Source organism: Phalacrocorax carbo, chromosome 13, assembly GCF_963921805.1.
Source record: "Phalacrocorax carbo chromosome 13, bPhaCar2.1, whole genome shotgun sequence".
Taxonomy (NCBI): Eukaryota; Metazoa; Chordata; class Aves; order Suliformes; family Phalacrocoracidae; genus Phalacrocorax; species Phalacrocorax carbo.
Window position 1 is genome coordinate 4,581,375 of NC_087525.1, and position 22,670 is coordinate 4,604,044.

Here is a 22,670-nt window from a genome sequence, read left to right on the forward strand (position 1 = left end):
ACACTACTAGAATATTTTCATATGAGGATATTGATCCTGCTATTGGGGATCACTCCCATCTACCATCATCTCCTTTCTCTCCTCTCCTGTAGTTTGCCTGCTGGTGGCATGCTCTGTTCAGGGGTTGGTCCCTGTGGTGCCACAGACATTACATCAGGCAGTGAGAGTGCTGGGGTGCAGGTTCTGCCCATCCTCCCTGCAGGGATGGTTGTCCTTGCTGTCTGTCCTGCTTGCTTGCCACAAGCCCGTGGGCAGCTGTGGATCCTCCATGGAAATCATAGAATCATAAAGGTTGGAAAAGACCTCTAGGATCATCAAGTCCAACCGCCAACCCAGCACCCCCAGGCCTCCTAAACCATGTCCCCAGGTGCCACGTCTGCATGTTTTTTGAACCCCCCCAGGGACAGTGACTCCCCCCCCTCTCTGGGCAGCCTGTGCCAGGGCCTGACCGCTCTTTCAGGAATGACATTTCCCCTCATCTCCAACCTAAACCTCCCCTGGCACAGCCTGAGGCCATTTCCTCTCATCCTGTCACTGGTGACTTGGGAGAAGAGACCAACTCCCCCTCACTCCAGCCCCTCTCAGGCAGCTGCAGAGAGCGAGAAGGGCTCCCCTCAGCCCCCTCTTCTCCAGGCTAAACCCCCCCAGCCCCCCCAGCCGCCCCCCAGCACACTTGTGCTCCAGACCCTGCCCCAGCCCCGCTGCCCTTCTCTGGACACGCTCCAGCGCCTCCATGCCCTCAGTACGAATCAAACGTTGAGGACGAGGACGAGGACAAACGTCACCCATCTCAGAATTCTCTCTTTGGAACAAAACGAAGCCCGCTGCATCCCCGGTACGACCGAATCTCTCCAACAGCCCGTGCTGCGGCAGCGGAGATGGATGCGCGGCAGGTTCCAGCTGCAGAGCGCTGTTCCCCGCCGGAGCGCGGCCTCATCTCGCCCGGACCCTCTTTCGTGCAGGGCCGCTCCGGGGCCCGGGACATCCCGGCAGAGCCCCGGGACGGGGACGGGACGGCGACGCGACATGGCGGACTCCCCCCCTCCCCGGCCCCTCCTCGCTGCGCCGGCAGGGCGGGGCGCCCGTGACGCCATCATCCCGCGACCGTCCCCGCCCCCCCCGCCCGGTCGCCGCCGCCGCCGCCGCCATGGAGTCGAACAGGGACGAGGCGGAGCGGTGCATTGGTATCGCGCTGGCCGCCGCCAAGGCCAACCAGCCCGACAAGGCCCGCCGGTTCCTGGAGAAGGCGCAGCGTCTGTACCCGTCGCCGCGGGTCCGCGGTGAGCGCCCCGGGGGGGCGGGGCGGGGCGGGGCGGGGGGGCCCGGGGGAGCGAGGCCTGCGCCGCCGCCGCCGCCGCCGCCGCCGCGCCTGACCTCTCACCCCACCGCGCCTGCGCCATGCGGGGTGGGGGGGGGGGTGGGGGAGGCTGATCCCGGCGGGCTTTGCGGCGGCGCCGCCCCCGTGAGGGACCCGGCCCGGGCCGGGGTCTGTCCCCCGTGTCTGTATGTCTGGCCGGCCGGCATCCCGGGAGGACGGGGCTGGGCCGCCGGTGTCGTCGTTCCCCCTTCCCCGGGCTGCTGGGTACCGGCTGTCACCCGTTACCTGTGCCGTGCCTCCTCCCTTCGCGGCCCGTTGCGTTAGGCGGGGCGGGGAGGTGGGGGTGGTGGTGGTGAGGAGGGGGTTCTGCCCCGAGGGGCGGGCAGGAGGAGGCACGCAGTGGTCGCCCTCCTGCTGTTGTGGGCCGCCGTCACAGCTGCTGCTGGCAGCGCGGCTGCGAGGACGTGGCTGTGGGGAGAAAAAGGCGGTCTCGGTGGGGCCGCAGAAAGCCGCCCTCCTCTCCCCGCCTTGGCGTGGCCGGCCGGCCTGCAGCGGCGGAATCCCCTCCCCGAGCACCGGGGGGCCGCTGGTGGCGACTGCACCCAGCTCGCAGGCGGGCAGAGAGGCCTTGGTTCAGCCTGCGTGCTCGAGCTGCTTGTTTTCCCCAGCCATTCCGCTCAGCGAGCGCTGCTTCTCGCTTCGTACACCCCCAGCCATTACCGCAGCGCAGCTGCCGCCGTTCGTTACAGCACCTGGAAAATAATCTTCCTTCTTGAAGAGCTACTAACAGTTTTATCGGCTTTGAGGAGTGCTCTCATTTCATAGAATCATTAAGAGTTGTAGAGTCATTAAGGTTGGAAAAGACCCCTAGGATCAAGTCCAACCGCCAACCCAACACCCCCAGGCCTCCTAAACCATGTCCCCAAGTGCCACTTCTACACGTTTTTTGAACCCCCCCCAGGGACGGTGACTCCCCCACCTCTCTGGGCAGCCTGTGCCAGGGCCTGACCCCTCCTTCAGTAAAGACATTGTTCCTAATATCCAACCTAAACCTCCCCTGATGCAGCTTGAGGCCATTTCCTCTCATCCTGTCGCTTGTTACTGGGGAGAAGAGAACAACACCCACCTCGCTACAACCTCCTTTCTGGTAATTCCAGGAACTTTTATGGCACACGTAATCAATGTGTCACAAAAGCAACTGGGAAGTGGTTTGCAGAAGCAGCCAAACACAATTCTTTCTCTGTGTGTTCTTACATTGCAGAAATTTATACAAGGGGCTGCAGATTTTGATGTGTTTTGGTTTATTTTTCTTTTTTTACTTTGACAGACCTTATCTGAGTTTTGATTCTTCAGCTGTGTTTTGCAGCATGTCTGTCCTGAGGAGAGCCCAAGGCTTCCTGTAGTCCTCGCTTTGGTTGCATGAGGCCTCTTCCCCTTCCCTCAAACACAGCGTATCAGCCCATAGTACGTGTGCTGTGGTTTCCCTTCCTGTTCAGAGTTTCTGCTTTTGTGAAATTACTGGGTAGGAAAAGTGACTTTTGGAGGAAAAGGCGCGGCATAGCACACAGAAGGGCTCCCCCGACAAAGATCGCTCTTCCTGAGGAGCTTTGCTAGGGCGTGCGCCAGAAAAGCAGATCTGGATGGCAGCAAGCACCGGTTTGCAATGTAAAGCCGTCATGTTTTGTCCTAATCATATGGCCTGGGACAGCCAGAATAAAAGGTGGGCTATGTACGGAGAGGGAAGTGAAGCATAGGGGTGGAAAGCAGAGGAATGAGGGGCAGCAGGGCAGGTTAATGTTAAATACAGTGTGCTAATTTGTGGCCAGACCCAATCAAGCTGCTGGTTCAAGATTCATGCCAGAGCTGCCATCCAAAGACCCTTCGCTTGATGTCCTGCTGGGTTGCTCACCCATGTGCTTTGGGTCTGTAGTTGGAAATGTTGCCAAAGATCCCGCAGTTACCCTGCTGTCACCGAGTCTTTACATAGTTCGTGTGCCCCTGGGAAATCTCTTTCTCATGAGTTACGTTGCGTTTGGCAACGATCAGCGACGTGGACCTTGCACAGCCGGCGTTTCAAACTCCAACCCTGGCTGGGCCCCGCAGGTGTCGTCACTGGATCAGCAAAGGGTTTTGCAGGGGGATTTCAGCAAAAATCTTCTGCCTAAATGCAGCCAGGCACGCTGGTATAGGCAAAGTCTCGCCGGTCACCTTTAAGCACGAGTTTTGGAAAAATTAACAGAAGTAGAATAAATGTTGGCTAATAAGTGAGGAAAAGTGATCCATAGCACATGCTTGGTGGGGAGCTGAGTTGGCAGAACAGAAAACTAATTCAGCAGTCTCTGCTTCAGTAATTTATGAATTTGCGCTGTGCTGTGACTGCGCGGAAGGCCGGCGTGGCTTTGGGATGCAGAAGCAATAGGACTGGGGCTGTAGAGCAAAATAGGACTGAGCAGTGGCTGTATGTGGACTTCTGTGGTGGGTTTTGGGAACTACGCTACCAAAAATCTCTTGGCAAGTTGTAGGGAACTGAGCCTAAAACAGCAGGAGTGGGGTGGGTGGAGGGGCAGCCTTGCAAGATGAGGTTTAAAAGCATCTGTCTGTTTGCTCCAGGTTTGGACAGCACAAAAGCAAAGACTCTAATTTTGTGAACGCTCTAGTGGTGTAAATATGAGCAAGGGAGGGCTTTATTTTTCTGAAAGCCGAAATCCATCAAGCCCCCAAGCTCAAAAGCTCATCATCCAGTGAGTTACTGCTCGTTTGACCGCTGTCATTTTTATCCTTCGTCCTGTAACAATTGCCTGTATTGGCTGTTGGATTACCGAGCGGTTTTTTCTTGCCCCTACAAGCTCTGCGGGGCAGATAGGATATCTTGGCTCGTCTCTTGGCCTGCAAGTGTTGTTTGCGCTTGCATAAAGAATGTGATACCCCCATAGTGCAAGGTCTGTAGTGTGCAATCTGCAGGAGGAGATGAAATGTCCTTCTCGGTTCTAGGCTCTGGATAAAGGACTGCAAGCTTGTCAAGTTACTGATGCCTTTGTAAATATCGTTGTCTGGTTTTAATCGTGTTACGTGTGCCTGTTCTCTTTAATGGGCATGCAATATATAAACTTCAGAAACTACAGGCATGAAGAGATCAGTCTGATATTTGGTTAAAAAACAACAAAAGTAGTTTAAAAAGATGGTGCTATCCAGCTGCCAGGGAAATGCATGACGGAAAGCAGCTTCTGTGCTCGGAGGAGCCTCGGCTTGGTTTCACAGTGTTGTCACCGGTGTGGTTAGGCCCAGCCTGAATGTTTGTCCCCTCTTGGCTGAAAAGGGTGGAGGACGGTGTGTGTCTGAGCCTTGCAAGGAGCAGGCGATAGTCCGCAGCCGTTTACCCAATACACCTGCACACCCCGCTTAAGAAAAGGGACACTGAATTTATGCAAATCGCATTTGATAATTGAGAGACCGTGGTTTTCACAGCTTTGCCTACACGCATTGAATACGTAGGCAAGACAGCACAAGAGAACAAAGCACCCTTCTGACTCAGGTGTTACGGGTCCTACCGTGCCGCCAGCAATCAGGGCTGCAGCTCTCTGTCCCCGAAAGGGGAGTGTCCCTGTGTCTCCCTGTGACTGGCATCCTGTGGTATTGTTTTCTAAGCTCCCTAAAGATATTGCGCTGTCACATCATTTACCCAGATTGGTAGACTCTCAAAGGCAGGAGATAAAGAAGAATAATATGCTTTATAATATGCAAGAGAACAAACATGGAAGTGCTTCGCTGTTAAGGAGAGGGACGTGAGGAAAAAAGGAGGGGAGAAGGATGTGCCGCTTTGGTGATCCGCTGTGTCTCCTGGACTGTCCAGCTGGGTGGGCCTGGGATTTTGGTGGAGGTTGTGTGCATCGGGAGAAGCAGGCAATGTCTACAGCAGTAGCCCTCACACCTGGGCGAGAAGCAGCAGTAGCTCAAGGGCTGGGTGAAAAGGTGAGGGTCTTTCTGATGAAGGGTGAGGGGTCTTGGAGTGGTGGCAGGGATGAAGAAGGGTCTCTTTATGGGAGAGTGGGAAGGGCAGTTTGAAATTGGTGGCCTCTTAACTTCTTTTTTTAAAATCTTTTTCTTATTTCAGTTCTGCTTGAATCACTCAACAAGAACGAGCAATCAGCCAATAGCCAGTCCCAATCCAAGGAGTCCACAAATCCCCAGTTCAAGAAAACGAGTGGAGAGTTCCCATCGGCCAACGGAGAGGCTGGTGGGGAGGCCCCCAAGGGCTACACTCAGGACCAGGTGGATGCAGTGAAGAGGTGTGTGTGCAGCTCTCTGTGGCTTCAACTTGCAGCTTGGGTTTATCATGCAATACCACTCTGTTTTTTGCAGTGTTTTAAAGATGTAACGATGGAACATGAAGGAGGAAGGCAGAAAGAGTAGGGAGAGTTGGACAACAACTTGTGTTCTGTGCCATGTAAGGAGATCTGGTCAGCTTTGAACCATATTGAGCGGTTTTTAACTCACTAGGTGTTTAAAAAGGTATCTAGGAGGATTTATAGCTACAGCAGCCCTGAGAGGCAGCTGGGTTGGGGCTACGAGGGATGAGATTTTCCCCCCAAAGGCATGTACGAGGGCTAGAACTATAGGCACATAGGCCTCTTCCAGGCTGAGGTCCCAAGGGGCATTTTGGGTGCATTCAACTCAGGGACTTCACATTAACATTTGCTTCAGTGTTATTCAGTAATACTGTGAAAAATCCCACGTGGTCCTGAGATCCTGAAGGTGAAAGTCATGGCTCATAGCTTGCCCTAGGCAGCCCTACTCTGAGCTTTGCTGTAGTAGCAAGTGACAGGGCATATCCTTCTTCCTCTCTCTTCCCGATATTCTGCTCATGGCCTCTCTCAGAGCCTGATAAAGTAGGAATCCACCGCAGGACACTTCCCTCTGATGTTAGCATGGGACCCTTCAAAAGCTCCTGCTGCGAAGTCCCAGGACGTGTTAATCCAGTCCCCTGTTTTCCCAGCCCTGTTTCAAGCACTTCTTTATTCCTTTCTACCATTTGCAAATACTGGAAGTTGAAGGGCTGAACTGCAAGCACAGTCACTTGGTAGACTTTGTTTAAGGTTATAGGCATGGTCTGGATTGTGCAAGAGCTGCTCTGGCTAATGGACTTGTGGGGATGCCTGTTACATCATCCGTTTCACCAAAACCCCAGCCTGCAGTATTCTGTCTCATCGAAGTCATGTGAGAAGGAGAAACCATTGCTGGCCTGTGAGTGTACCCAGAACGAGCTGGGCTGAGCACACAGGCCTGGGCAGCTCCCTCTTTCTTCCTTTAGCATTCAGCTGACGATATTTTTAGGTCTGTGAATTAACTGAGTCTGAACAGAGAGGGGGGGAAAAAAGCCAATAGTCCAGCTATCCTTCAGATCCTGGCCTGCCATTTGTAGTCCCTCCCAAATAGCCTCCAAAACACGAGCGTGATGAATCTGAAGCTTATTTGCCATCACATTCTTCAGTGGTTGATATCATTGCCTGAGGAGAGGCCCTTCTACCTCTACTGGCTTGACTTGTTCTGCAGGAGTGTTTGTGCGCTAGTAACGCAGGCACGGCAGGAATGAGGCTGTGAAGAAAATTGGGTCACCTCTGAGGAATTAGAGCTGAGTAAACCAGAATTCTCTGAACAGTGTTGATCAAAACTGTGATGGTAAGATGCTGCAGAGTTGACGTATTCAATGCGAAGTGGTTTTCACAGCTGAAACTAACTGTGTTTTCTCCCTTCTCTGCTGGCAGGGTAAAGCAATGCAAAGATTACTATGAAATTCTGGGAGTAAACAGAGAAGCTTCTGATGAGGACTTGAAAAAGGCTTATCGGAAACTTGCACTGAAATTTCACCCGGATAAGAACCACGCACCGGGGGCTACAGAGGCATTTAAAGGTAAAGAACATTTCCAACTTTGTGATTTGCCCTCAACTATCAGGTGACGGTGCTGAGTTGGGCTAGCAAAGACTCTTAAAAACAACTTCACGAATTGGGCGGAGTGAAATATATCTCTTCTTAGTAAAGTTGTATCTCTTCGTCTGAGCACGTCGTGTTATGAACAAAGCATACTCTAAGCTTAAAATTATATTCATAGGTTGGCATGGCTAGGCTTCACCTCTGCTTGGCATGGACAGGCTTCACCTCTGCTAGCTGGACAAGGAGAAACTTTCCCTTTCTCCTAGCAGCCCTTCCTGTGTGATGCTCCATCCTTCTGCCATGCTGCACAGGAGGAAATTCCCTCGGGATGTTAGCCATCTGGGGTTTTTTTTGGAGAGATGCTGGAGCATTCACGTGGCAGGGAAAAGCTCCAAGTCCTGCAGCCATCCAGCACGGGGCAGGTGCTGGGGTGCACCCCTGTATACTGACAAATCCAGTAGAGGCCCAGTAAGTTGTGCAGCACCAGGGGCAGCCTTTGTGTTCATGAATCCCTCGAAGGGAAAATTGCTGGGCAGGCCCCATGGCAGGAAACCCATCTTCTTCAGAACTGATGTTCAGACCCTTCCACTCCTTGAGCATTTCAGGCAGCCAATAAGCCTTCACGTTTCTAAACAAGCACTCAGTACCCGACCCTTGTGAAAGGCAGCGGGTGGAATAGGTAGGTAGAAACCCCAGGTAAAAATTTCTAGGGTGAAACTGCCCCAGCCACACAGCTGAGCCCAGCCAGAACTCAGAAAAAGGTCTCCAGGAGCTTCAGTTCTGCTGTAAAGAGCCTGGTTCTCAAGGCCCCTCTACAGATGCAGCAGGGGTGTTTCCTGGGTAATAAAATGCCTTAAAACTGGAGCTGTTTTCCGAGAGAACTCCTGTTGCTTGGAACATACAACCCCATTTTCCTTTGCAAGCTGTGGAAGCTTGATTCTTGTTGTTGAGCTAAACAGAGAATTTCTCGATGCCAGTTGTACAGCGCTGATGTTGCAGTGTTAAGCCATTTAAATACCATGGTCTGATTCTGGCCATCTTGGGAGTGAAATGGATGAGCCTTCCGCTGGAGCAGGGAGCAAGGCTAGCCTGGTGCGAGTGTATCGATACAGTGTTCGGGTAAGCTTCTAGAAGACATTAATTCAGCAGTAAAAGTCTTATGTAAGGTTTGTTCAAGTCTTTTAAGACTTAAATCCGTCACTGATAAGTATGTTGCTGTTAGCAAATAACGAGCTGACCCCCAGCTACTTGGGAAAGCCTGTTTTAGTACGGGGGCCAGATTAAAGAGTGAGCATCTGCAGACATCTATCTATGCCGCATGTGCAGTAAGCTGCTGTTTGATAGTTTATCCTTCAATCCTTGCTAAGTGGCGAAAGGCAGGTTTCTTCACCTGTAATCTTAAATAATGATGTTTGACGAAGGTTTTGACGAGAGTTACATGCCAGGAGTCGTGCGTTAAGCAAGGTGCCCTTTATCCTCCACTGCAGAGCTATCTGCTCTCAGGTTATCTCTCATCCCAGCCTTGCCTCGTTGGCTCCCCCGTCCTTCAGCCCCCAAGCTGAGCTCCGAGTTTGCAGGGCTTGCTGGAGTCCAGCTGTTTGGTTCCAGAGGGTGAAGGGGGAAACGTGCACTGCTATGAGGATTTTAGTTAATTTTTTCTTATGTTGATGTATTAGCTGAAGTCTTGGCATTCATCTTCCCAGTGACAGCTGATAAAGCGTTACGTCTTGTCCCGAGACCTTGTTTCAGTCCATAGTTGCAGTTGGCTGTCTTGTAGCAGATTTGCATCATTACCTTTGGCTGATGTTGGAAAAAGAGTTGAACCCGGCTACTTTGAGCTAAAACCCTGATTTGGAATGAGGTGTTTCTGGGACTTTGTCAGCAGAAAGTCAGACAACGAACAAAACCCTGAACCACTCCATTTTCATTGCTTAACTGCACAGTTTGAAAGAACAAGCTAACATGCTGAGAGTCAGTCCTCGTCGTCCAGCTTCCTTGCCTGGTTGTAGAAATGTTTGCTCTGTGTGCACTAATTATAACCAAGAAGGAAAACAAGTGTATTGACATTACATCCTCCACGCTCCGAATCTCTAGTCCAAGAAGAAACCGTACACCTCGATCTGACTAGTGGGAAAATGTTGAATCTTGGAGTTAATCTCCTCCAAAGGACATGAATATCCCTTTTCTATCACTTCTGCCCCTGCCTTTTACACACCAGACTGCTGCCATGAAGGCTTTCACCTCCTTGCCATGCAGGGAGGAGAGAGGATAGGCTCTGCAGTCACGTAGGGAGGCCCTTGGGTAGGTTGGTACAGCGGGGAAGTGCTAAACTGGACCGTGTTGAGAGAGAAGTATGGAAATAGGAGGGTGGCAGGCAGACGTTCTGGTAGAAAGGCTCAAACGTGCCGAGGTTGGAAGGAGAGTGACCTGGGGAACTGGACGGGGTTTAGTTCCAGTACATTTCCACTGTCACAGACACTGGTTAACAGTCCTGGTAATTATGCACCTTGCTTCTGGCATCAGGAAGTTTTGAAATTCATAGCTGACAGGCACAACTTCTAGCCAACGTTTCCTTACAGCTTTTGTGGGAGGTTTTTAAGCCCCTGTCAGTGATCTAGCCCGTATTTAAATTCTTTGCAGTTCTGGTTTTAGGCTATGACATTGAATTCCCTTAATACCACTTTTGAATAAAATTTGTCAACTGAAATTGTGTTTTCCTATACAGTTGCTTACGGCTGAAGGATTTTGGCATTAGTTGTTGAAAAGAAATAACAAGTTTAATTAAGTGAAACATGTAGCTGCTCTACCACCAGTATTTCCTTCGCAATTCATAGTTTCATTCATCCAAGAGGGTTTCTCTGGGGACATATAGCAAATTCATACCAGGCATATCATAACTCCTTCATTTGAATTAATTAAGGCCTTTTTCATTGAGTCTCTTGGTGTGGTTTCCTTCTGTCTGTGTTTGCCAGAGAAGCGTGCCAGGTACTAGTGCTGCACCACTGAAGTAGCCTGTTGAAAAGATGTGGGTAGCTGAGAATCTCATTTGTGTAATGAGAAAGGGAAGTCCCAGCAGTTTGCAGGGCTAAATGTATTATCTGCAGAAGAAAGAGGCTAATTGCTTCCTTATTGTCAATATTCCAGCCATTGGTAACGCATACGCAGTATTGAGCAACCCGGAGAAGAGGAAGCAATATGACCAGTTTGGAGACGAGAAACTCAACCCTGCTCGGCACGGACACAGTCACGCGGACTTCCACCGCGGGTTTGAGGCAGACATCTCCCCCGAGGACCTCTTCAACATGTTTTTTGGTGGTGGTTTTCCTTCTAGTAAGCATGTTAAACCTTAATCTCTTGAATGGGACCCGATCCTTTTGACAGAGCAACAATGCAGTAGTGAGTTATTTGGCCGTGCAAGGATTGCTGAGTTTGATGAAAGAGAGTTCTCCTTCACACATTTCCTAAACACCTAGAGTTTTCTAAATTGTTCAGATGGGTACTTGGAGAACTCAGCATCCAGCAGGTAACCATCAGAGCTGGACTTCTTCCCAACTTCAGGTATTTGTTTGCATGCTAGCAACATTAGCTGTTATTAGGTTGGGTTGAATGTTAGAATTAAAAAATGACTTGTTTTAAGGCTAGTTCTAAAAATAATCCTGATTTAAAGAAGGCTTTTCTGCCTGGTGGTTTTAGAAGTTAAATCTTCTCATCAGAACAAACTAAGCTAATGCCTGGGCCTTGTTCTTGATCTGTATCTGCTCTGCCATGCAGCTGAAGCAGTTTCTCCGAGATCAGCACTAACTTCCTTCTTTTCACTGTGTCCTGTAAAAAAGAGGGAAGTGTTATTTCTAGAGCATAATTTAAATCTCTTGAATTGAAAACTAAATCTGTATCCTGTCTACCCACAGTGCAGATCATGGTTTGGGTAGCAGGAAAGAACTGAGTGACTCTTCCTTCACTTGAGCAGTTCCAATCAGAAAGACACAGATTTAATGTAAGGATAAGGGTATTTTAGAAGACTCCCTTGTATTCGCTCTAGTCATATTTGACTGGCAGTGGAGGCAGCGGTTATTTGACCTCTGTGGATCAACCTTGAAAAATAAATATTTTTGTTTCAGTTGAGAAGATTTACTCTGGTAGCTCTTTCCTATCTGGTATGTAAGAATTAACACACTAACGTCAAGCACTTGCAAAGGCACCTTGAAGCCTTTTGCAGCATTCATGTTCTGCCTGTCAGAGAGGTAAAGCTACTCCAGTAGAAACAGCAGGTTGCTATTTTAGCTCAGTCTTTTTATCCTTTCCTCACTGTCCCAGGAGAATTCAGGACCGCTTTCTCAGCTGGTCTCCCTTTCGTCTGTAGTTTTGACATTTAAAACAAGACACGGAAGAGCTCTGGTTTTAGGGTGGAAAGACTACCAAAATTATTTCTTTTTGTGATTAGTTTTAACCTAAAGTAAATTGAGTTAGAAGTGAGGAGGCCTGTACAAGATATTCTCTCTACATGGCTGACCCTGCTTTGAGCAGGAGGTTGGACTTCCCGAGGTCACTTCCAACCTGAATTTTCATATGATCCTGCAAGATCCTGTAGACGGATCTCTGTGCCCACCACCAGTTTGCCTTCAGACATATCTGTTCAGCACACCTTAGGAATACTCCTTTTTCAGCTGTGGCTTATACAGCTCATTTTGTAAACGACTGCTTCGGGTGGTGAATAGAATATGAATTCTTCTGTCAGTCTCCTGTGAAGTCCTATATCTGCTTCCCCCTAAAGCTACAGCCTCTCTATCAAGACAGCACGATGGAGTGGCTTGAGTCAGGGGCTTCAGCCACATGGCCTGCTGACCAAAACTGCGGACACCCACCTGGGACATGTGCAGGGATCTTGGGAATAGCCCGAGTCTGTCACATCACCGTTGCACTGCGATGTCCCAGCTCCAGCCTGGAAGCAGGCCGGTGGGGCAGATGTCTTCTTCCAGCGCCGAACTGGCTGCTGGCTACGTGGGGTGGGCTGAACTGAGAGCAGTAGTAACACCAGGCCAGATCGAAGCGTGAGCGCAGCGTGGATTCCTTTGCAATCTCTACGTCCTTATATCTTTGCTGAGTGTGGCCCAAACCATAGAAACGGATTAAGCCCATTCTGACAATGTGCAAAGTTAAAATTCCTGAATTTGCTGCTGTCAGCACCCAGTCTACTTTTTCCTACCTGTCTTTTTATTGGTGAGGCTGACGGGGAGCACGGCCGCTTTTTGTGGTTCCTTCCTGGCCAGCCTGCACCGTCTTACGTACTCTGACTTCTGTCTAACAGTTTTCTTTTGCTTATAGGTAACGTTCACGTATACAGCAATGGCAGGATGCGATATACCTACCATCAGAGGCAGGACAGACGAGATCATCAGGGTGACGTAAGTGGACAACAGGCAGGGGGCTGAGAGTCTAAAGATTTTGCCGATACGTGAACTGCGAGCTAGTTGGCGTGGCTGTCTTGTGAAACAGCCCGCTTGTTTCCACCCTCTGAAAAGAAAGCTGGAGTCGTGAGAATTGAGCTGCCTTCTGAATTTTCAAAATAATACTTTGTATTGTTCAAACAACAAACCAAGTTGCAGTTTAATTTACTGGTGGTTGTTCTCCCGGGACTCTCATCGCTGTCATCCAGTGGGGAAGTCGCTGGTGTGTCTTGAAACAGTGCCGCCTTGAAATGAGGTTGCACCAGTGAAGCATTCCTGTCTTTACCTCAGCATAAGCATTCCCTTTCTGATTTAATTCTGTAATTTCAAAAGGTAAATCCACTTTTCAGATAATATGGATACTTGTGGCTCCTCTCAGCATGAACTCATTCTCCCTTTTATTCCAGTATTGAAGATGGGGTGTTTCCAATCCATAATGCTTCATTAACCAAGGGAGAAACTTGATAGCATGAGCTTATTTTTATGTTTTCCCATCACAGAAAATCTAAGTATATCTCCAGCACTCCAAGCCCTCTGGTCTAGAGAAGTGAGAATCAGGGATTTCCCATTTAAGAGACCAGGGTTATGTCTTGAACGTTACTATTTTCTGGGGAGAGCCACTTATACTTTTTTAAAACAAACAAATTCCTGAGTATTTTTTCTCAAGCGTAAAGGGGAAGCTGTACTCTGCTGGAACTGGAGGAAGCTCAGGAGGTGAGGTAGAGGTTGAATTACTTTCATCTGACACTGAAGAGGGGAGAAGGCTTTCCATAAAACCAGTTCTGCTCACTAGCACAAGCAGGACAGAAACCACGTATGCTCTAGAAGAACGGAATATGAGCATGAGGCTTTTGGAATTCACTCACAAGGTTCCCCCTGCCAGTCCCCTCTGCCCTTTATCACATCCAGAGAGGGGCAGTGGGTTTGGACCTTCAGAGGCACGCTGCCCTTTCTGGAGGGGAACCGTGGGCTGCTGGGTTGCCCCCAGTTGTTTTGGGATGCCTCCTAAGCCAAATGCCTGCGAAAAGCAGGAGAATTGCGGTTGTGTTAGGGCTGGGAGGGCAGGAGAGTGATGCTCTGGGATCCTTGCATACAAGTGTATGGGTGGCACTCCACTGTGTGTTTCTGTTCTTTCAGGGTGGCCTTGGGTTGTTTGTCCAGCTGATGCCTATCCTCATCCTGATCATTGTGTCTGCTCTCAGCCAGATGATGGTCTCCAACCCACCCTACAGTTTGAGCATAAGGCCGTTAGTACCTGTTACTCTAAAACTTGTCCAGCTGGGGCAGTGGTTGGGTTCTGGAGGGCAGGGTGGTGCGATGGCGTAGGGATCTAGGCACTCTGGTTTTCCTGTCTTTTTTATTTTTCTCCTTTATCTCATCACACGTCAGCAAAGGCCTCCTGGTTCTCAGACAGGTCTTGAGATGGAAGGTGTGGGGAGGTTGGAGGGTGCTCACTTGCCTAAGGGAGGATGTTCTTTGACAGGGACCTTCTGCAGGCCATACCCACAGCTGGGTGTCATATAAAGGGACAGACGAAATGACTTTGTGAGACTGTAGCCCAGCACCAGGATCCCATATGCAGAATGAATTGAACTGTAGAGTTAAATTGGGGTGTGAAAAACAAAAGCCAAATCTGTTTATGCCTAGTACAATGCAACAGAGGAAGAGAAGAACAAATAAGACTCCTGTAGAGTAAAAGACACTCCCAGAGAAATCCTGGTTTTGAATTCTAATTTTGCCATGAAATAGCTATGCGAAAGTGAAGCTGTTTCATTCTAGATCCTGTGGAAATCCCCCAATCTGCTCACTTGGCTGACAAACGAAATGAGTCTTTATTCTTACTCCCTTTGCAGTGCCAACAAAGAATGGGAAAACAGGCTTGATTTCTGGCCGCTTGCATTATTCTTGACAAAAGCTTAATGTATTTTCAGTGCAAGTTCCTTATGTGTATTTAAAGAGACTTGATTAGACTTGGTTACAGCCAGTGGGCCCTGTGTAGTTTCACAGGTGACAACATTTGCCACTGATGATGTTAAATACTATAAAACCCAGCTTAGCTTTCAGGTCCAAGGTAAAGACTATGACATTAGCGGTTGGAACCAGAAGATGGAGCAGTTTTGAAGAGGGCACAGTTATGGGTTATTCTGAGAGGTTAAGGAATATTGAGATGTGATTTCTGCCGTTGATATTAGGACTATAAGCATTATATATGTGTACCAGTTTGTTTTATCCTGGTGAAGAGGTGGTTTATGGGGCAAGAAGATGTTCAGTGGAGGGCAGCTTTTAAGTAGGCAGAGATTTGCTTCCAGCCTTGTCAGCTGTCAGAGGAGAGCCATCCCTGAGCCCCAGGTGTCTCTCTGCTGCTCAGCTCCCTGTTACCAGTGCTGTCGCTGTCTCTGCGTGCTCGGGTAGCAGCAAGCAAACCGATTTCCAAGTTTGGATTTGGACAAGAGCGGCGAATGAGCTGATGCAGTCCTCTGTCATCCTTCCTGAGTGACTGAGGCACTTCAAATGAAACAAGCTCGGGAGCAAAAGGCGTGCTGTGCCGGCAGGCGGTGCTGCTCGCTCGCGCGCGCAGCCAGGCCCCTTTTGCTGCCTGATGTAAAGGGAAGTGCTGAGCTTGGTTGTCATTTGGCAGAAAGCTGGAGCTCGCTGCACTGAATTCAGTGGGCGGAAGGCGAGAAGCTTTTGAACCCGGTGAGGTTTTAATGGCACACAGAGGTTTTAATGCCACTTCTTGATAGCAAAGCTGTCACTGAGAAAGGCAGAGTCCTAAAGAACCATTTGTCACTCTGTTGCCTTTGTAAATCTCTTCCAAAAACTAGGTTTCTGCTGAAAGACTTGTCTAGTTGTGGCCCTCTCTGTGCTACCCTGCTCTTTAATAACACCTCATGGAATCTGCCTGACTTAATTGCATGTCTGACTTCAGGTGGCAGGTCTCTTGTGCCAGGTCCTGCCCTTATTTTCATGCTTTACACTCAAGCAGGCTGCTGAAGCTCTGCAAGCTTAAATACTCCACCTTTGAGGGCACGCTTTGTAGCCTCCATAGTTCATCTGCATACAGAAGACGAATATGAACTTTGGGAGAGCTTAGGACTCTGTCTTGACAGGTAAAATAGTGACCTGACCTCCTCCCAGACTCCATCTCTGCCAGCAGGCACTGCTGGAGATGTGTTAGCCTTTGTTTCAAAAAATGCCAAGAGAGCTTTTTGGCCATGTTCTGTCAATCCGGTTACCCACCGCTCGTCCCCGAGTGCTGGACCTTGATGAAACGTGCAGGAGTCTTTGAATCACTCCTGTAAACCCTGATAACAGGCTGAAGGGTGAGCCAGGTGAGTTAATGGTTACACCTGGCTTAAGAATCAGGCTTGCTTTTAATGCAGCAGCCAGCTGGTATTTATTATGGAAGACTTTGGGCACGTCTCCAGATGGAGCTGTTCCCGATGAATCCAGTGTTTGGGCACAGGTCTTGTGTTACAGCTTGCAAACACGCCCTAGTGAGTATCTCTAGGTCTGCTAGAGTGTTGGGGAAAATAAGTACAGGGCTCTGTGTGAAATGCAAATTCATGGGGGTAGGGTAAGACAAGATTTCCTTACAGAAAAGTGCTTTCTGTACTAGTCAGTGCAGGCTCGAGTGCAGAGCGGGTCTAATTTTGTTCTTGCAGCAACAGTGTTCGTTGCAGCATGTGATGTGGTAGAGGAAGCTGACGCTCTTGGGGTTAGCAGATACAATAGCAGAGGGGACCGGGTCCGACCGACAGGCAGCTGTGCTGAGCAAGGGTTGCTGGGGAGCTGTGACAGCCGGCCCCACTCTGCCCTCGCCTCGGCGCTGCCGTGCTGCTCTGTGCAGGCGCCGTTCTGCCCCACTGGCTGCTCTCACCCTGCACCGCACGAGCATCAGCCTCCGAGCTTTGTAACCATCCTTGGGGCTCGCCGCCAAAACCTGATGATGGTGTCGTCAGCAAGGAAATTGCAGAGAGATTTAATTAGTGCTGAAAATTCTAATGAACGCTTTATTTTAAGTGGGTTTGGGCCTTGGGCAATCTGCCTCAGAGTTATGTCTGTATTCGGAGCTCTGCCCACCTAGCTAGAGGCCTGGCAGGTTTTCTCTCCCTGTGTTGGCATTTCATTTCCACCAGAAATGCTTCCCCTTTCCAAACCTTCAAGTCTGTGGATGCACGGGAGTGACGTATGTTTTCAGCGGTTTGGTATCGTGGCATGTTGTACATTATAAAGAGTTTTTTGCTCTGCCCTTGAAGAGTGTCCTACACTGTTCTGACTCTTCTCCCTGAACTAGGTCTGTGGGTCACATACACAAGAGAGTGACAGAGCACTTGAAAGTCGTCTACTACGTATCTGAGAACTTCGCAGATGAATACACGGGCACAAACCTGAAAAATGTTGAAAGGAGTGTGGAGGACGACTATATTGCGAACCTTCGAAATAACTGCTGGAAAGAGAAGCAGCAGAGTGAGTAGTGCGGGCTCAGGAGCGGAGGGTCTTGGCTGCTGCGTGAGGTCAGCCTCAGAAAGGTCTTTACTGGGACCGGGGTTATGCTAAAGTTATACTTTAACGCGGTGCGCACACATTTCCTGTGTTGTTGGCTGCTTTATTTTTCTGTCTGTGACTTCATGACAAATCCAGTATGTGGGTTTTTTTTATTTTGTTTTGTTTTTTAATGCTGCTGTAGAACTGGTCAGACAGGAGCTGTGCCCCGGAGGTTCCCTGCTGTGTCAGTAGGATATCTCTCATTGCCAGTGGAGGGGGAAGGTTGCAGCCATTCCGTTTCCAGGGGGCCCCCGATAGCTCTGTGTAATATTTTAGTTGTTTGAGGACCCTGTCTGGAAGTCCGCTGCCTGTGGTGTCCTCCATCCCACGTCCCATCCCTGCTCAGGAGGCTGTGGTGGCAGCACTGGCATCGCCTTGAGTGCTGCTGAAGGCACGCAGAGTTAGGAGGGACAGCTACCCCGCCAGACAGCGTGAGAGGCGATCTGGCCGTCTGGCCAGGCAGCGGAGTGTGCGCCAAGTCCCGGGGTGACCTGACCTCCCTGCCTGCCCGCTCCCAGCAGCGGGTGATTACAGAGCAGTGGCCAGGGTAGGGCTTGAGTACCTGGGATGCAGGAGGGGCTGTTAAGAGCCCCCAGTGGTGCCAAACGAGGCCGATGCACAGAGCTCTGAGCCTCTGCATTTCTTCTTTCCCCATGCAGCTGGGGTAACGTTTCTGTAGGCTGCTTCGTGTGCCTCTTGGGACGAGAGGCAGGCCCCGTCAGGCTCCTCAGGCTTTCCCTGGGGTGGATGAGCTGTCAGCAGATGTTACACCCATCCTGCCCGAAAGGGCACAGGGCATTTCCTCAGCCTCATCGTGTGCTTCAGCTAGCTTTGAAGAACTCGAGATTTCTCCTGTTCCCAGCAGAGCCCGTGGTGGGACGTGGCCTGGTGGGTGGGTCTCCTTCTGCGTCAGGGCCGTAACGCTGGGCTTTTCCCTTTGCAGAGGAAGGCTTGTTGTACCGGGCGCGCTACTTCGGAGACTCGGACCTGTACCAGCGAGCACAGAAGATGGGCACCCCCAGCTGTAGCAGACTGTCAGACGTTCAAGCCTCTCTGCATGGATAGTTACCGCCTGCTCGCTCAGCAGAGGTCTAAGTACGAGCTGGTGACGCTTCCCCTGGCAGCGGAGCAGGGCATGATAGTGCTTTTCATACTTAAATCTCTGTTTGAGACACAGATCTTCACGAGTCTCCTCTGGATGCACGCGCATCACGGGGGGAAGCACCCCCCTCCGTCAAGCGTACACTCCTTCCTTGGGAAATTGATTTTGTTTAGTTTGCATGTCAGCACCCTCGGCTCTCTCCAAGCTCCCCATTTTCTCTGGCACTGTCGGCGTTGGGTCTCTAGGAACAGAGCAAAAGCCCTGGGCGTGTTGGCAATTCAGCTGAGGTCTTCTCAACCGCGCATCCGATACAGCGGCCGTGCGCGCCTCAGCTGGTCGGGAGTTCCTTGCCGGCCGCGGCAGCCGGCCACCCAGCCGCCACGTCCTAACGAACCTTTTTTTGGTTGCTTTATTGTCTGTTTTGCTGAAAAAGCTGTTGTTCCCCTGGCACTTGAAGCAATATGACAGGGAACGGACTCCTACCAAACAGATGTTCCTTGCCCCCCCCCCGCCCCGTTGCCTTCCCGTGACGCTCAAGGGGAACAAAGCAAATGGCCAGAGTTCACAGCAGGTGGTAGAAGTAACTTACTGCATTAAACCGGGAATCAAAGTAAAACCAGCTGAGGGGGGAGTCCGGAAGCCTCGGGGGTTGGAGAGCTCGGATTAAGGCGAGCCCGGATAGCACGCCTGAGCCCGGGTGTGCTGGGTCATGGGAGAAGTGCACGAAAATAATGGAAAAAAAAAATTGGCATGGAGTTTGGAGTCCTTTTTCTGCTTAATTATCTGGGCTGACTTCACCAACCAGATACTGCTGGGGTGCCTGGAAAACATACAGGTCCCTCCTGCCACAAAAGTATTTGAAAACAGGGTTTCTATAGAAAATAAATCGGAGGTGAAGCTTGCACTGTTAGTTGAACGGACGCCGTTCAGGCTTGCAAAGACTCCTTGGGGACGTTGGACATCCGGCTGCTTGATTTGTAGACGCAAGTAAGGAGGTTTAGCAGGGGAATTTTTGTTTGGTTTTTATTTTCCTTGGCAAAGGAAGCGCGTCTGGAAGTTTGGTCTTTGGCCAAAGACCAAGAGGACTTTGGCAAATCCTCTGGGTCGCTTTGGGCATTATTTTGGGTGTATCCTGGTCTTGGAACCGTTCTTATCTTGACACGCCCCACTTTCTTGTTTTGATAACGGCGCCTCTTCTGTCGCGACAGACCAGCGTTAATTACCTGCTTTTCTTTAATTCCCTCTCTGTACCCGTGCTCTGAAAAGAGAGCTGCTCTCAGGCGGAGGGCCCGCTGCGGATTGAAATAGTGCGACTGAAACAGCCGCCGACGTAACGTGGGGGGGGAAGGAAAGGGGGAGGTACGGTGACGTGCGACTGTCCGGAGACTGACACCGCTACCGCTTTTGTTCCCAGACTCTTGAAATGCCTGAAGACTTTCGGCGAAGCGCACTGAGCCGAGGTGACGGACTTGATGTTTAAAAGAATCAAACCTTATCTTAAAAATGGAATTGGAGAATTAGCAACGCACAACTGCCCTCTTTCTTCTCTCTGCCTGTCTCCGCCGTTCGACCTACGTCTCAGGCAGCGATTAGGACAGGAAATCAAGCTGCCCGTCTTCCTCCTTCCCTTCCGACACCGCTAGCGTGCGACGGTCTCGTCGCTCCTGGGATCCCACAACCCCGAGAACAAACGCGTAGTGTGTAAAATAACACAAACTAACTGCCGAAGCCATGAAGCAGGAGGAGACTGCGCTGGTCACTGCTGATGGGGAGAGAAATTGGACGATTTGGTGATAACAGAAAACTTTAAAAAAGAAAAGAAAATATAATCTATTTAGAATTAATTTATAGCTGTATATATGTTGTACTTTTAAACTATGCAGGGGTTGGATGATTAAATTATTTTGTTTTCTGCCCGGTTTGGTAAACGGGGAAGCGGGAGGTCTCTTCCCAGGGTGTCCCACTCTGCAGCGCTTCCCTGCCTGACACTAGCACAAGAATCACTTCGCAGTTACTGTACTTTGCTTTCTGGAGGACAGCGGCGTTCTGCGGCTTGGGATGTCGATACCTGCCTTCTGGGTCTGTAATAAATTCCAAATCTGTAGGGGGGTAACAAAGAAATTGGGGAAACCGTCCAGATCTGTGGTGTGGTTTTGCAGCGTTGGCAGGAGCCGCGGCGGGTCAGCTGAGCCCCGGCGTTGCGCTCGGTGACGGGAAGGATTGTCCTGGATGGTTTTTGCTCATCAGTCGTTGGGTTTATTTGTGCACGTAACTTCTTTTTGTTGCAGAGTCTGCTTTAATTTTGCCTCGTAATCAGCGTGTGGCGTTCGTTCTGTAAAGAGGGCTTTCCGCGGGCCGTCTCCCTTTGTTGGTGGGTTTTATTTTGCGCGCGTGTCCCCTACGCTTGGGGTTCCTCACCCACCAGCGCTCCCGTCTGCAACGTGGCCGTGGCCTTGACAGCCCTATCTCTAACGTTTCCTGGAGGAGACCTGTAAAATACTGCTAGTTCATAAGAAGCGGAGCTTTCTATTGCTTCTGTTGAAAGAAGTTTGGCCGGGGGAGGTCAGAGGGTGTGCCTGATCTCTCCTCCGCCCCCACCTGAGCTCCGCAGCCTCTCTCACGCGATCGCCGTCGGGCAGGACCGGCGTTAGGGCAGCAGGAGGGCACTCGAGGTTAGGAGCCATCTCTTCAAAGCAAAACTGGCATGAGCGGAGCTACCTCCCATGGAATAAACTGGATTATTGGGGGTTTTTGGTACTCTGCCGTTCATTTTTGTCTAAAGACCTTTTCACTAAGAACCGTCCCCCGACACCCTCAGGGGAATGAATCAAAAGCGCAGCGGCTCCCGGGTGGGCTGGCAGGGGCTGGAAGAGGTGAGAGATAAGGTGGTTTTATGTCTTTGTTGTTGGGAATCCATGTGCTCTGTCCTCGGCTATTTATTTATTTTGCAAAGCATCAGTCCTCCCGTAACTGCAAGCCTTATTATCCCACAGCCACCACGACTTGGACCTGATTTTAAGGGTTTTGGTTTTTGGTTTTTTTTCTTTTTTCCTTCTTTTTTAAATGATTCTTCCACCTTTAGAAGGAATTGGGTGGAAGTATGGCATTTGGAAATAGCTCTTAATAGAGGCACAGGCCAGACGGTGTGAAGAGATTTGGGGGGGGGGGGTTTGTTTTAACCAAAAATTGTGTTCGCAAAAGGTGCCGAGTGTTGCACAACGGCATTCCTCGCCCAGAGCCCGCCCACCAAACCATTTTGATTATTTTTTATTCCTGAAGTAGATCTCTCTGGATAATAACAAGTGAGAGGGCATAGATCCTAACGGATGCTCACAGAGGCTGTATCTCTCAATTTAGAATTAATTATACAATTGTACATCTATAAATAAATGTTTATAACGTGAAAGTCTCTGGTTGTGCTGGTGTCCTGCGGATCCCTCGCCCCGGCCAGTGCCGGGGGTGCAGCGCCTTCACGGCACCTTCGTCGCATCCTCATGGGTGCTCAGTAAATCACATTTCAGCGGTTCTGCTGTCCCGCGGAGCGCTCCAGTGCTGCGGGGCCCCGGCACGGGAGGGGGAAGGCTGGGGAGCAGGTGGGGAGGGGTCTCGGTGGCCCCTGAGGCAGCCACGAGGCCCAGCAAGGTGATGGTGGATGCCTTTGCTTCAAGCTGGTGCCGCTGGGATGCGCTGCTCCCAGCAGGCTTGGCTCGTGCCGGAGGGCCGCTGCACCTTCCTCCCCTCCCACCGACCTGCTGGCCGGTACCCCGCGGCCGGCGCTCGTCTGGGGGATGCTCGAGTCTGAGCCCAGAATGGTGCCAGCCCAGCGCGCCGCGGTGCCCTTCGGCCGCGGCCCATCCGGGGAGGGCGGCAAGGCTTGGGCCGCCTTCGTCCGGGGTGGAAATGCTGCCTTGGCCCCAGTGGTGGCCGCTCGGAAACTGCCAGCCCAAAACCCTCAGGAGCTGGTGGGCTGCGCTCCCAACCGGGTCGCTCTTTCCCCACCTCCCCGGGGCAGCAGAAGGGTTCCCACACACACACACGCAGTGCCTGGCACAGGCTTGCCCCCGCCGCGCTCCCCTCCTCCTCCTCCCCAGCACCAAAGGGCCAGAGAGTTTGGGGTGGGTTTTCCCCTCTTTTCCTTGTTTACATTTCCTTCTCTCAGAGGCCGGGGGGGTCACGTCACTTCAGTTTCCCCTCGCACCACATTCCCAGCAGCGGCGGTGACTCAGCCCCGCCAGCCTCTCGCAATAATGCCCGTGCCGGCGCGCCGGCTGGGCGAGTCTGACGTGACCCCGACGCCGCTGCCAGGCAAAACCCCCGGTGCTACCTCTT

At 50.9% G+C, this 22,670-nt stretch overlaps 1 protein-coding gene across 2 annotated transcripts; it reads left to right on the plus strand.

Moving 5' to 3' along the window:
- The first annotated feature begins 1,106 nt into the window (after window positions 1-1,106).
- Window positions 1,107-21,747, plus strand: DNAJB12 (DnaJ heat shock protein family (Hsp40) member B12). 2 transcript variants are annotated; one of them, XM_064464607.1, is made up of 9 exons: window positions 1,107-1,280; window positions 5,430-5,604; window positions 7,081-7,226; window positions 10,392-10,577; window positions 12,570-12,649; window positions 13,829-13,938; window positions 16,989-17,161; window positions 18,183-18,334; window positions 19,756-21,747. In XM_064464607.1, exons 1-8 carry the CDS (start codon window positions 1,148-1,150, stop codon window positions 18,302-18,304), a joined length of 1,125 nt encoding a protein of 374 aa, XP_064320677.1. In that variant the 5' UTR covers window positions 1,107-1,147; the 3' UTR covers window positions 18,305-18,334; window positions 19,756-21,747. The 2 variants fall into 2 exon arrangements, with proteins under 2 accessions (XP_064320677.1, XP_064320678.1); XM_064464608.1 differs by having other exon boundaries at window positions 18,183-18,328.
- Window positions 21,748-22,670: the final 923 nt, after the last annotated feature.

Bases quoted from the DNA above. Each gene is read 5' to 3' on its own strand.
- DNAJB12 (XM_064464607.1), top strand. From the start codon at position 1,148: ATGGAGTCGAACAGGGACGAGGCGGAGCGGTGCATTGGTATCGCGCTG. The intron at 5,605-7,080 runs GTGTGTGTGCAG...CTCTGCTGGCAG, and splicing joins CAGGTGGATGCAGTGAAGAG to GGTAAAGCAATGCAAAGATT. The intron at 7,227-10,391 runs GTAAAGAACATT...TCAATATTCCAG, and splicing joins GGCTACAGAGGCATTTAAAG to CCATTGGTAACGCATACGCA.